The 14239-nt window shown below is 49.1% G+C and overlaps 1 protein-coding gene across 2 annotated transcripts; it reads left to right on the top strand.

Annotated features, from left to right (window-relative positions):
- Positions 1–504: 504 nt before the first annotated feature.
- On the top strand, positions 505–14001 carry Tsga10ip (testis specific 10 interacting protein). Of its 2 annotated transcripts, none has more exons than XM_015999001.3 (8): positions 505–700; positions 2146–2285; positions 2364–3067; positions 3258–3405; positions 7714–7884; positions 13111–13210; positions 13300–13418; positions 13847–14001. In XM_015999001.3, exons 1-8 carry the CDS (start codon positions 563–565, stop codon positions 13968–13970), a joined length of 1644 nt encoding a protein of 547 aa, XP_015854487.2. In that variant the 5' UTR covers positions 505–562; the 3' UTR covers positions 13971–14001. The 2 variants fall into 2 exon arrangements, with proteins under 2 accessions (XP_015854487.2, XP_042115018.2); XM_042259084.2 differs by having other exon boundaries at positions 508–691.
- The last annotated feature ends 238 nt before the right edge of the window (positions 14002–14239 follow it).

The following is a 14239-nucleotide window of genomic DNA, read 5'->3' as shown; positions in this document are numbered from 1 at the left end:
TAAACAAAATCCATAAAAAAATCAAAACAAAAACAAAGTACACATGCACATAGGCGTGCACAGAAAATGTTAGATTGAAGCACAGCTATTCTCAGCTCTGACCCATTTGCTTCCTCTTTGAGGAGCATGATATCCGATGGTCTGGCCCTGTCAGGGGCCTGGAGAGCAGAGTAATTGTATAAGATCTCACGAGGCTCAATCAGGCTGAAGACAGGCTGAGGGACATGGCCTGCCTCAGGTATCAACTGGGTAGGCATCCTCACATGAGCTGAGGATCCTTTGAGATGGCAAGTTATGATGTCCCTTTCACAACAGGTGGGCAAACATAGGCCTAAAGAGGTAGGAGCTTACACCAGGCCGGCTAGCAGGGGCAGAGGCAGGGTGCAGTCCTGGGTCCTGTTGAACACGATCTCTGAGAGGAAGTCAGCATCATACACCTGGCTGACCCCTAGTACTTCTTGCTAGAGTCAGTCAGACTGGTCACAGCCTGGTTGTCATGGAGATGGCAGAGGGGGCAGTTCCAGAGCTGGCAGGTGGGGGTGGGAAAGGGCAGGGTACCAATATGCTAAACACTGACCAACTGTTGGCCAGGGCCACAACGGAGAGACCAAGGCAGAGCACAGAGCCCTTGGTTCCAGGAACAGCCACAAGGCTGTTCAAACTTCTATCAAGCATCTCTCCAGAGGAGCAGGTGAGAGAGGTAGGCACCGCTGGGGAACCTCCAACTGCCCAGGGGCATCTTCGGCCAAGAGAAGCTGGGGCTGGCCGAGGCTCTAGAGGAACCAGAAGCCTAGAGCTCAGGTCCCGATAACAGTTAGGAAGGCCTGGAACAGGCACCATAGAGGACAGATGGAGCAGTCTGGGAACACTGCAGGGAGGAAAGAGCTTTTAGAAAATAGTCCTTCACTTCCGTTGCACTAAGTCTGGAGCCCTGTGCGACATCCAAAAGAACGTGAGCTTTTGTTGTGGTTTTGTTTTGGGAGGTGGTGGTGGAGGGTTTGTTTGTTTGAGGGCTCCTAACAAATGATCTGGGCTGTCCTAGAACTCACAATGCTCCTATCTCAGTTTCCTGAATATCTGGGGCTACAGGTATGTGTCTTCATTCCCAGACATTTCCCTACATTTAAAGAAGTCCAAACCAGGCATGCTGGTGCAGACTGTCGTTCCAACACTTGGGCAGTGGAGGCAGGAGGATCCGTAGTTCAGAACTGTCCTCAGCCACGAGGTGGGGGCATACACAAACGGGAGGCAGAGGCAGGCGGATCTCTGTGAGTTCAAGGCCAGCCTGGTCTACAGCGCAAGATCTAGGACAGGCTCCAAAACTATACAGAGAAACCCTGTCTCGAAAAACCAAAACCAAAACCAAAACCAAAACCAAACAAAACAAATGACAACAACAGCAATACAATACAATACAATAATAATATAATGTAATGTAATGTAATAAATATAATACAATACAATACAATATAATATAATATAATATAATATAAATTAATGGGGAACAGTATGATAATCGTATGTTTGTATGTACACAAGAAACAAATCAGGGCAATTCTGATCTCTGTGTTGGGAACATTTGGACACTTCTCTCACAGCAGAGTTCAATGGTGACAAATTTGGGATTTGGAAACAGTGACAACATATGTGGGTCCCACCCCACTACTCACCAGCCATGTGGCCTCTGCTCTTGGAAGTGCAAGAGCCTACCTAACTCTTTGCCTGAAAATGTGTAATAGCAAGCGTCCACTTCCCAGGGTGTTTCTTTGGGAAGGTCAAATATGTAACTGCCTAAAGGTGCCCATGTGTCTGCAGCTTTTGATTGTGTGTGTGTGTGTGTGTGTGTGTGTGTGTGTGTGTGTGTGTGTGTGCAAGGTCATAGAACAACAGGTGGGAGTTGGTTCTCTCCTCTGTCATGTGGGTCCCAGGGATCAAACTCAGGTTGTCAGGCGTAGTGACATTGCCTTCCCCTAGTGAGTCACCTCCCCAAACTGGGTCTGCAACTCTTGCTATTTGAACAGAAGAGGTAGTGAGTGATCAGGGAGTTTTAGAGACAGCCACAGCTGGGAAGGAATGCAAAGAGAGGCAGCCCCTGGAGAGATGTAGAGTGGTACAGGAGCTGCCCTCGTCCCCTGTCCTGCCCAGGGGAGCCTTGGGAGCGGTGACAGCCTCCAGAGTCAGAACCTCCAGCTTCAGAGGTCTCAGAGCGCCGGGCAGACGACAAGGAAAAAACGCAAGCCCCGGAGACGGAACAAGAAAGGACAAGGTTCAGCTGAGGCAGAGGAGTAAGCAGCTGGGGATGGCCTGGGGGGTGCACTGGGGACCAGGAGGACCCTCACTCTGACTTCTGTCCTCTCCTTCAGTCTCTTCAGTTCAGCTTCTCGGAAGCCTTCCTTCCCTTTCCAGTGGGCCTGGGAGAGCTTCGTCATAGATGGCCAGGCTCTGCTTCAGCAAAGTTCCTCTGTGGTCCTGGGCCAACGAGCCCTGCTTTTGCCCCCACCTGCCCCCCAGATCAAGTCCAGGCGCAAGTCAGTAGCCAGCCTCTCAGAAGACCTCGGCTTCTGCCAGAAGACAGAAGTGCAAAACCAGGAGAGGAGATATCAGCTGGGGGGCCGGGGCAACATCGCCCTCCCTCCGGGCACCTCAGAGAGCCAAGGGCTGGAGCCATGCAGCCATGGTGGCTTCTGGCCACTAGGAAAAGGGTCAGGCTCAGAGTCTGAGGATGTCTCGGAGGTGGAAGGCCAGGATGCTGAGGGGGCAGAGAGGGTTCCGAGCCCTGGGGAACTGCCCCAGCTCCCAGGGCAAGGCTTGACCTTGGAGGAGGAATGGATCTCAGAGGTGACAGAGGAGGAACACAGCGCCCCCCATAGGAGGAAGGGCAGCTCTCAACATAAGGGGAGGAATTCTGGAGAGAAGGCATCTGAAGAAAAGGGAAGCAGCCAGGGAAGCAGCTCCAGTTCCCACAGCCTCCGAAAGTCGCAGAGGGGGAAGTCCATGGCCAAGGATCTGAAGGGGCCCTGGGACCTGGAGCGGTTACACAGGCAGTTACAGGAGGAGTTGGATTGCGGTGAGTGCATCTGGGAAGCCGGAGGTCCCTGGAAGCTGTGGGAGACCTGCACTCAGATGGAGGGTTGGGGTGGCGGGGATGGGGATAGGTAGTAGAGGTTGGGGTGGGCTAGGGATTGTCCGGGCGCTGGCTGGGACTGCCCAGTGACCCAGGAGACAGTGTGACCCTGACTTGATTTTCCTGTGGACAGGTCCTGAAAAGCAGACCTGGAAGGCTTTGCGGGCAGCTGTCCAGGCCTCTACCAGGAATAGGAAGACCTCTGCCCTGGGAGATGATGAAAGTTTCTTGTCTGCTAACTTCCCTAATCGCACTTTCCATAAACGACAGGAGGCCACGAGGTGAGGAAGAAGAGGAAGGAGAGCAAGAGCTGAGGGTGAGGGTAGATAAGGGGCCAGTTTACAAAAGACACTCTCTTTCCAGTTCATTTATTCTTGGACCCATTCACCGGGCTTTCTGATTACCCATCCATCCTGCTCTTGATAACGTCCATTGTCTATCTGTCCTACGGTATTAACACATGCCGCTTCTCAGTCCTTCCTTTTCTTCTAGTCATCCTTCAATTAATGTAGCATCTATTGAGTGTCTTCCTGGGGTCCCCAGGATAGGAGGGAGCACACCTTGGGTCAGTCCCAAGAAGTTCAAGGTCTACAAAAGGCGTTGGGGGGCTTATGGATGCTTAGTTCCAGCTGCTACACTTGGGCTAGAAGAAGAGACCTCGGGCTCGGAGAAGCCTGGAGGAGAGGAGGCAACTGTTGGCCAAGGGATGGTGAGGGCCTGACCCAGGTGCCAGTGTGGATGGAGAGAAGGGGACTCACTCCAGAGTTCTTTAGGGACTTTAGTGTGTGTGTGTGTGTGTGTGGGGTAACTGGAGATCAAACCCAGGGACTTGAGATTGCTGGGCTCTAATATTAAGCTATATCCTCAGCCACGATATCTAAAAAATTATCATATTTATTTACTTACTGTCTATGTGTGCAAGCATGTGAGTGCCACCGCATAGGTGTGAGGTCAGAAGACAACTTGAGGGAGTGAAGTCTCTCCTCCTGCCACCTGGGTCTGGGACTGCACTTACACTGTCAGGCCTGGCAGCAGGCTCCTTTATCTGCTCAGCCATCTTGCTGTCCCAGCCCTGAGATTTTTTTAAAAATAAAATTTTAGCCGGGCGGTGGTGGCGCACGCCTTTAATCCCAGCACTCGGGAGGCAGAGCCAGGCGGATCTCTGTGAGTTCGAGGCCAGCCTGGGCTACCAAGTGAGCTCCAGGAAAGGCGCAAAGCTACGCAGAGAAACCCTGTCTCGAAAAACCAAAAAAAAAAAAAAAAAAAAAAAATTTTAATATACATTTGGTGTTTTGCCATGGAACTGGATTACAGACAGTTGTGAGCTGCCATGTGGGTACTGAGAATTGAACCCAGGTCCTTTGGAAGAGCATTCAGTGCTCTTAACCTCCGAGCCATCTCTTCAGCCCCCAGCCCTGAGATTTTTAGAGTCTGACTTAATGAGCCTTGGGGACTGATTAGAAGTGGAATGTGAGGGAGGGGTAAATTCAAATCACTCAGCATTATTATTTTTTTCTGATGAGGGGAGGTGACTGAAGCTTGGTCTCATGTATCTCAGGTTGGCTTACCGTGATAGCTGGAGCTACCTTGAATCCCTGATCCTTCTGGATCCTTCTGCCTCTGTCTAGGTGCCGAGATTACAGACCTGCACCACCACCCTTGGTCATCAGACTCTCAGAGTATCCTCTACAACCCTTTCTTACAGATTTACTCTTCATTAGTTTAAAATCATGTGTATATATGGGTACATCAAACTAATTAAAATGTATATTATCACACATACTTCTTTTATGAACACCTAAAGTGTAATCTCTTAGTGATTTTCAAATTAAGTGTGTTGTGAAAAATAATAGTCACCATATTGTAGGATAGATTTGTTTCTCTGTGAATTCCTGGCTGTCCTGGAACTCACTCTGTAGATCCACCTGCCTCTGCCTCCCGAGTGCTGGGATTAAAGGCGTATGTCATCATGCCTAGCTAGCTTGTTTTTTATACTTTTTTAATTTTTTTTTTTTGGTTTTTCGAGACAGGGTTTCTCCATGTAGCTTTGCGCCTTTCCTGGATCTTGCTCCGTAGACCAGGCTGGCCTCGAACTCACAAAGATCCGCCTGCCTCTGCCTCCCGAGTGCTGGTATTAAAAGCCTGCGCCACCACCGCCCGGCTTAAAAATTATTTTTTAAGTTAATGTATTTTTACTTTATGTGTGTGGGTGTTTTGACTGCATGTATGTCTGTGCACCACATGCATGGCTGGTGCATGTGCTTCATGCACAGGAAGGCCTGAAGAGGGCATTGGATCTCCTGAGACCAGAGTTGGCTATTAATTAGCTAGCTTGTGGGGGCTAGGAATTGAACCTAAGCGCTCTTACCTACTGAGCAATCTCCCCAGCCCTAAGATTTATTTACTTTATTTCATGTGGATGAGTGTTTTGTCTGCATGCACGTCCACATACATGCCTGGTGCCCTTGGAGGCCCAGGAGAGGGTATCTGTTCCTTTGAACTGGAGTTGTAGATGGCTGTGAGAGCCCGGGTGGGTGCTGAGAATTGGCCTGGGTCCGAGCCATCTCTCCATCCCTCTATACTGTTTTATATCCCATCCACTATGTACAGGGCTCCCCTTTCTCCACTGTTACCCTGTGGACAGTGGCTCGCATTTCTCAATGGTTTTCTTGGGGACAAGCCTTGCTATTTAGTCACAAATACTATGTCTGGTACTAGCTGTGCACCCCAGTTGGCACTGAACTTGCTGTAATCCTCCTGCCTCAGCCTTCCGTGTTCTAGGATTACAGGTGTTGCCGGGCGGTGGTGTCGCACACCTTTAATCCCAGCACTTGGGAGGCAGAGGCAGGAGGATCTCTGTGAGTTCGAGGCCAGCCTGGTCCACAGAGCAAGTTCCGGGACAGGCTCCAAAGCTACACAGAGAAACCCTGTCTCGAAAAACAAAAAACAAAAACAAACAAACAAACAAACAAACAAAAAAAAACCAAGGAAAAAAAACAGGTGTATATCACCATGCCTGACCTTTTGATCATTTTCTTTTTTAAAATTTATTTTGTGTGAGTGTAGGTGTGTATGTATAGTCCAGGAGTTGGTTCTCTGGTTCTCTCCTACCACTTTGAGGCAAGGTCATTCTCTTCTCTTCTCTCCTCTCTCTCTCTCTCTGGTTTTCTGAGACAAGGTTTCTTTGTGTAGCCCTGACTGTCCTGGAACTCACTTTGTAGACCAGGCTGGCCTAGAACTAAGAGTTCTGCCTGTTCCTGCCTCCTGAGTGCTGGGATTAAAGGTGTGCGCCAGCACTGCCTGACAGTTTAATGGTTTTTTATGACATCAGGCATATGATATTTCCAGTTCTTTTTTCTGTTAAGATAGCTTTAAAGGCCAACGTGGTGGTGCAGCCTGTAATCCCAGTACTCTGGAGGTGGGGGCATGAAGTTCAGAAGTTTAAAGTCATTCCCAGCTACAGAAAGAGTTCCAGGCCAGACAGGGATAGATAAGAAATGAAATGAACAAAATACGTAGCTAGAGACAGAGATTCCTAGAAAGGAAATAGAGTAGCCAAGGGAAAGACTTGATTGATGAGAGGACATTGGCCATGATATCCAGGGAAAGAATGTTCCAGGTTTGTCTAGTTGCTATTCAGCTATCCACACTTTTTGCCCACATGTTCTTTCAACATTTTTATTCTTTCCCACATACTTATCCATCCGACTGTTCATCCATCTGACTGTGTCTCAAGCTGTTGGGCATTAACCTAGCTGCTGTCAAATAAAGTGGTTAGAGATCTGGTCCTTTCCCAAAGACAGATGCTGGGCAAAGAAATGTGAGGAATACAGAAAAGGTGCCAGGCTGTGTGCTGATCTCCTTGGGGCTCAGGAGGCCTCAGCTGAGCTCTACGGCATTCAGGAGGCCTGAGCCAAGTGTTAAGAACTGGATCTTAAACCAGACAGTAGTGGCACATATCATTAATCCCAGCACTCAGGAGCAGAAGCAGTCGAATCTCTGAGTTTGAGTCCAGCCTGCCAGCCTGGTCTACAGAGCGAGTTCCAGGACAGTCAGGGCTACAGAAAGAAACCCTGTCTCAAAAAAAAAAAAAAAAAAAAAAAAACCAAAAACCAAAAAACCAAACCAGCCAGGCGGTGGTGGCGCACACCTTTAATCCCAGCACTTGGGAGGCAGAGCCAGGTGGATCTCTGTGAGTTCGAGGCCAGCCTGGTCTCCAAAGCAAGTTCCAGGAAAGGTGCAAAGCTACACAGAGAAACCCTGTCTCGAAAAACCAAAAAAAAAAAAAAAAAAAAAAAAAAAGCAAAAAAAAAAAAAAAAACAAACAAAAACCCCAAACAAACAAACAAAGGACTGGCTCTCACTGCTGAAGAATAAAGTAAGGCCTTAAGCTGGTTGTAAGCCACCACAGGCAGGCTCCAGGAATCATGGCTTCCATGACAAATGCCATTTGTTTCCCAGGCCCTTGGCTCTCTGAGACACATACTTCCTCCCACAGCCCCTCCTCTAAGGCTTACATGTTCCTCTATGCTTCTCTGACCTTCCTTGAATCTCCTGACCCCCCATAGACATCTCCCTTTCCTTCCCAGAAACCTGCTGCAGGCCTGGGAACAGCAGCAGCTGGAGGAGCGGCAGCAGGCTGAGATGCGTCGGGTCCGGGAGCATCAGGTGCAGCAGCAGGTAGCTCGCTGTCTGGCAGCCTACACACCCAGAGGGAGCCGAGGGGCCTTGGCTGCTCAGCGCAAACTGGAGGAGCTGAGGTAGGAGGCCGGGCTTTGGAGGGCCTGGCGGCGGCGGCATGGCGGGGAGGGTGTGCTGGGTGCCAGGATGCAGGACCCACAGCAAGCAGGCCAGGCCCCTTAGCTGCATTTTACAAATGAAGATGCTGAGCCCCTGGAGAAGGGCTGGGTCGAGATCATTGAGTTATTAATAGTAACCCTTCAGATTTCATCCTCAAGTTCAAAGCATTCTGCATACAGTCATGATTCCAAATCTTCTTTTCTGGTTTCTTAGTGTCAGACATGCTAGTTATAAAAATCGAGGATGGCTGAACATGGTGTCACACACCTTTAATCCCAGCACTCTGGAGGCAGAGGCATGCACAGTCTGGTCTAGTGAGTTACCGACCAGCCAGGGAGACACTGTCTCAAAACAAAATGTTGAGTTGCTGGAGAGATGGCTCAGTGGTTAAGAGCCAGATGCCCTTACAAATGACCTGGGTTCAGTTCTCAGCACCCACATGGTAACTTACAATCATCTGTAACTCCAGTTTCAGGGACTCCAACCCTCTTCTTCTGGCCTTTGCAAACACCAGGCACACATGTGGTACACTTACCTACATGCTAAACTCTCATAAATATAAAATGTATATATTTAAATGTTGAAGACTGTAGAAACAGTTGCTGTGATAAGCAGTTCCGGGCTCTACTCCTGGAGACAATTAGTGCGCACGTTCAGCCGGAGTGATGAGTTTCATTATCTTTCCATGTTTTTGCTGTCCCCCTTTTGAGCTGGGTCTCTTTATGTACCCTGGCTGGCCTGGAAGCCAGGGTACACATGTAGGCCTGGCTGTCACAGAGATCCTTCTGCCTGTCTCCTAAGTACAGGGATTAAAGGCACCACTCTGCCCAGCTCTCTTTTTCTCTTTTGTGATAGGGTGGCCCAGGCTGTCTTGGAACTGGATATATAGACCAAGCTGACCTTGAATTTATAGCAATCCTCCTAAACCTAAGTGCTAGGATTTAAGGTGTGCACCACTACACCCAACTCAGACTATACTCCTAGGAAGCAGCTTCACAAATGAAGCAGTTCTTCCTAACAGGCCCTGAGTTAGGTAGTACCAATACCCACACAGTCCTACAGAGGAGGAGCTGAGGCCCGGAGAGCAGAGAGTTTCAGTGATTTGCCCAGGTCTGAGGTAAGCCCTGGAAGATGTTTGGTTACTGTCTTAGGGATTTTATTGCTGTGAAGAGACACCATGACCACAGCAACTTTTTTTTTTAAATTTAATTTAATTTTGTTAATTATAATTACAGGGCCATGGCTCAAGCCTTTTGCTAGCTAGCTTTTATATCTTAAATTAGCCCATAACTATTAATCTATGTATTGCCACATGTTCCGTGGCTTTACCTGCATCCCATTACATGTCACAGCAACTCTTATAAAGGAAAACATTTAATGGGGTGGCTTACAGTTCAGAGGTTTAGTCCATGTGATCATGACAGGAAGCATGCAGACAGACATGGTGCTGGAGAGGTAGCTGAGAGGTCTACATCTTGTGCAGGCAACAGGAAGTGAACTGTCTCATTAGGTGTGGTTTGAGCATATAGAGACCTCAAAGCCCACCTCCACAGTGACCCACTTCCTCCAAGACCACATCTATCCAACAAGGCCACACCTCCTAATAGTGCCACTCCCTTTGGGGGCCATTTTCTTTCAAACCACCACAGTTACCTTGCTACATTGAGTGCTTTAGTGCTTGCTCTTCAGTGACATGACACATGAGAGTTCCTGCAAAGGCTCAACCTTATGACGTAGATAGCGTGACTAAGATCAGTCATTTAAGCTGCTGACGGGAACACCGATGGGGTCCTCTCCATGCTTGTTTTCTTTGGCTCAGGAGGTGAAGGAAGAGGCACCAAGGACATGGCAGGGCTCAGATCACCTATGCTGAGTCAGTCTTGTTATGCGTACTTCATTTTTAAATTATTATTATTATTATTTATATTTTAAGACAGGATCTTTCTATGTAGTCCTAGCTGTGTTGGAACTCACTGTGTAGAGCAGGCTGACCTCAAACTCATAGAGATCCTCCTGTCCCTGCCTTCCTAGGACTGGGATTAAAGGCATGTGTCACCACACCTGGCTAGCTCAACTTCATAGATAACTTTACAGAACAGAGTGTCTTTTAGGGACATGTGTTACCTCCTCGTTTCTCCTTGTAAGGAACCTTTTTGAATTCACAGAGATCCACCTGCCTCTGCCTCCCGAGTGCCAGGATTAAAGGTGTGTGCCATCACTGCCCGGTAACTTCTTTTTAACGCACTTCTGATGACAATTTGCAGAAGTCACCTCTCTCCTTTCGCCAAGTGGGTCCTGGAGATTGAACTCAGGACCTCAGGCAGGGCAGCAGACACCTTTACCCACGGAGCCATCCTGCACCTCCCCCACCTGTGTTTCTTTTGAGCTAGAGCTTTCTGGAGCTCAGGCTGCTCTCAGATCTGGCAGTCTGCCTGCCTTAGTCTCCCGAGTGCTGAGATTACAAACACTTGCCAGCATGCTCTGCTGGCTCTAGCTCTCTAGGAAGCGGTAAGAATAAGGCCTATTCTCCAGCCATCAGGCACAGGAGAAGGGTGCTAGAGTCTTGTTGCTTCCAGCAGGGGGAAGGCATAGGTAGACCTTCCCTGGCAGTCTTCCAGCCTGCCTGGGGCAGGTGCCACAAAGGAACTCTTCCCCCACGAGATGGTCCAGTTTTACAACCGTGCTTCCCAGGAGGAGAGGCAAAGTAGCGGGACACTGTGGCAGGTCTGTCATCCTGTACTTTGGAATGACAGGGGTGTTATCTACTGGCACCAGTTCTCTCTTTTTTCTTTTTTGGTGTGGACTTCCTTTCTGACAGAAATGGTAGTAGATATCCAGCAAGAAGTTGGGTATAGTGGTGCACACATATCATCCCAGCTACTTACAAAGCTGAAGCAGGGGGATTCAGCTTGAGGTCTGGAATTTTGAGTCCAGCCTCAAAAACAAAACAAGCTTGGCATAATGGTATACGCCTGTAATCCTAGCATTTAGGAGGCTGAGACAATAGGATTGTGCATTTCGGTCCAGCCTAGACTACAAAGCACAATCCAGTCTCCAAAACCTAAACAAATGGATGCTTGGGAGACAGCTTAGCCAGCGGAGTACTTGCTGCATGAGGACCTGGGCTGAGTCCTTAGCATTCATTTTTTTTTTTTTTTTTTTAAGTAAAAATCAACAAAGTAGGGGCTGGAGAAATGGCTCAGAGGTTAAGAGCACCGACTGCTCTTCCAGAGGTCCTGAGTTCAATTCCCAGCACCCACATGGTGGCTCATAACCATCTGTAATGAGATCTGGCACCCTCTTCTGTATGCATAATAAATAAATAAACCTTAAAAAATATTTAAAAAAAAATCAACAAAGTGAACCCAGGTGCAGCTGTGTGCGCCTACAATCCCAATGCGTGGGAGGCTTGCTGACCACCTAGTCTAGCCAAATTGGTGAGCTCCAGGTTCAGTGAGAGACCCTGTCTAAAAAAATAAGATGGTTGGCACAGTGGCACATGCCTTTAGTCGCAGCTCTTTGGAGGGAGTTCCAGGCTAGTCTGGTTTACAAAATGGGACCCTGTCTCAAAAAAACAAAACAAAAACTATACAGCAAGAAAACCACAGGACATCATGCAAAAGGCAGAGTCCTAACGCCAGCGCATGACTGCCTCCACACCTGAGACCACCGGAATTCTCTCTTGATTGAAGACTTCTTAATGGTGCTGTGGTCCTGGCATGGTTTTCTCAGTGGACATTGTTTTGGGTTTTTTCTCCAGGAAGGAAGCTTCCTTCCCTGGCACTTGTCCTAACATGGGAGGGCTTCCCACAGGTGTCCAGTGTATATGCCTGAGAGACTAGAACAAGTTTCAGATCTTGTCTGCTCATCCCTTTCATTCCTTCTGTGGGTTCTGCCGCTCCATGCTGAGCATGTCTTATGTGCATTAACTGACAGACACCTAGTCCTGTGAGGAGCGAGGTTAAAAGGCAGTGTAACACTGGGCTGGGTGAGCAGACTTGCAGTCTCAGGTAAGCCAAGTTGGTCTAGAACTGTGTAGCAAAGGATAACTTCTGATCTTACTTTTGCATAATGGGTCTTTCTTTGGACTGCCAGCTCCTGAACAATGACACAGAGACTTTTTATTAATTATGAAAGGTTGGCCTTAGCTTTTAGGCTTGTTCCCACCTAGCTCTTATAACCTAAATTAACCCATTTATATTAATCTACGTTCTGCCTCGTGGCTCGTTATCTCTCCTCAGTACTGTATGTCCAACTTATCTCTGTGTCTGGCTGGTGAATCTCCCACCTCAGATTCTTTCCCAGAGTTCCCATCTCTGCCTGGAAGTCCCGCCTGTCCTCTCCTGCCTAGCTATTGGCCATTCAGTTCTTTATTAAACCAGTCAGAAGGTGCCTTAGGCAGGTGACGTTAGAGACACATTTTCACACAGTGCACAAAAAGATTACCCCAACACTTCTGCCTGATGGATGCTGGGATTGCAGGCACGTCAAAGTGCAGACATGGGAGCGAAAGGACAGCTCCGTGGGCTCTGGAGCTTAGACCAAAGCTGCCAGCCGTAAGCGTGGCAAGCACAGTGACCTGCTGAGCCACCCAAACACCCTCAAACTGACTTTTGTAAATAGTTTTTCTCCAGTGCAGCCTAGATCTTTCTTTTGTTTTTGATAGTCTCACTCTGCAACCACACTGGCCTGGAACTTACGCCGTAGCCCAGGCTGGCTTTGAACTCAGGCAGTTCTCCTCTGCCTCAGCTTCCCAAATGTTAGCCCCCGGGCCCAGCTTTGGGAGATGTTCTTTTATTTGCAAGAAGCTGCAAGAGGGGGAGAACAGGGAGATGATTTGGGAAGAGGGAGGCTGTGCAGGCAGGAGCTCGGGAGCCAGGGCTGCTCCCTCCTTCGGGAGTGGCCAGAAGGTAGGGTAAGCCCGGGATAAACAGCCTAAACTTGGGACAGGTGCTCAATCCTACAATTTTGGACGAGTCCCTGTGACCTTCCTGAGCCATCTGTAAAATGGGACAAGTAAGTCCCACCCTAATAATCGCACACAAGAAATACAGGGCCAGACTGGGAATGAGATGGTTTTGTACGTCAGGGGAAACCTTTATATTAATAAGCTTCAGTGAAGACCAGGAGCCTCTGGCCTGGGGAGTGTCCATGTTCAGCTGCCCAGAGGCCCGTCTTTTTCACAGGCGCAAAGAGCGACAGCGTTTTGCTGAGTACCAGGCAGAGCTGCAGGGTATCCAGCACAGGGTGCAAGCCCGGCCCTTCCTGTTCCAGCAGGCCATGCAGGTGAGGGAGACCCCTTTCTTAACAATCAGAGCCCCACAGTGCCCCAGCAGCCTTGGTGAAGAACAGGAACCTCTCTTTTCTCTCGTCAGACCAATGCCAGGCTCACAGTAAATCGGCGCTTCTCCCAGGTGCTGTCAGCATTGGGAGTAGATGAGGAACAGCTGCTGGCTGAGGCGGGCAACGCAGAGGGAATCGCCCAGAAACACAGGTGAGGTGGGACAAGGCATCCACACCAGCGTCTGGTCCTTCCAGTGCTCTCCACGTCACCCAGGAAGGTGGGCCAGTTACTGTTCCCGCCTCCAGAGGAGTAGGACCTTACTCGAGGACACAGGGACAAATAAGCAGCAATGCCAGTCTGGGACTGAGCAAGAACAGGCCAAGCAGCAGGTGCCATACCGTCACCCTATGCCCACTGTCCCCGACACCTTAGAATAAGTAATCTGGCATAGAGCGGGGATTATAAGATTCACTTCACAGTAAAACACAAAACACCTTGAGACTGCAGGAGGGGTGTCCCTTCCCAGGGACTCACAGCAGCCCAGTGTAAGTTAGATTTGGATCCACAGGGTAAAAGGCTGCATTTGGGTATGGGGTGGGGTGCTATGGAGCCCATTGGCCTCCATCTGTGTCTTTAAGGAGCCACCGGTCATTTGGAGTAGATATGGAGCCCTCTTCTCAGAGCTCCCCAAAGATAGAACACACCAGCGACCAGCCTGGAAGACTCCCCTCTCCCACCATGGAGCCAGCACACAGTCCCTGAGATAAAAATTAAATACTTTATGGCAAGTAAAGTATTGAGGTTAAAGTGTGAGGTTTCTGAGCGGGGTTGGCTATGCGGTGGAGGGAGGTAGTGGCATGTGGATGGCCGAGACTTGGTCTGTTTCCCACTTATGCTGGGAACCCTGGTTGCACCCATTCTTCAGCAAACACACGCTGTCTCTGCTGCTGAGGAGTGGGGCACCTGGAAAGGAGTCAGCTGAGGCTTCCCCATGCTTTCTCTAACATACACACACCTGGGCACCCAGAAAT

The sequence above is a fragment of the Peromyscus maniculatus genome, chromosome 1 (genome assembly GCF_049852395.1).
Source record: "Peromyscus maniculatus bairdii isolate BWxNUB_F1_BW_parent chromosome 1, HU_Pman_BW_mat_3.1, whole genome shotgun sequence".
Classification (NCBI taxonomy): domain Eukaryota; kingdom Metazoa; phylum Chordata; class Mammalia; order Rodentia; family Cricetidae; genus Peromyscus; species Peromyscus maniculatus.
Note: the sequence above shows the minus strand (reverse complement) of the source record. Positions and strands in the feature narration are given on the sequence as shown.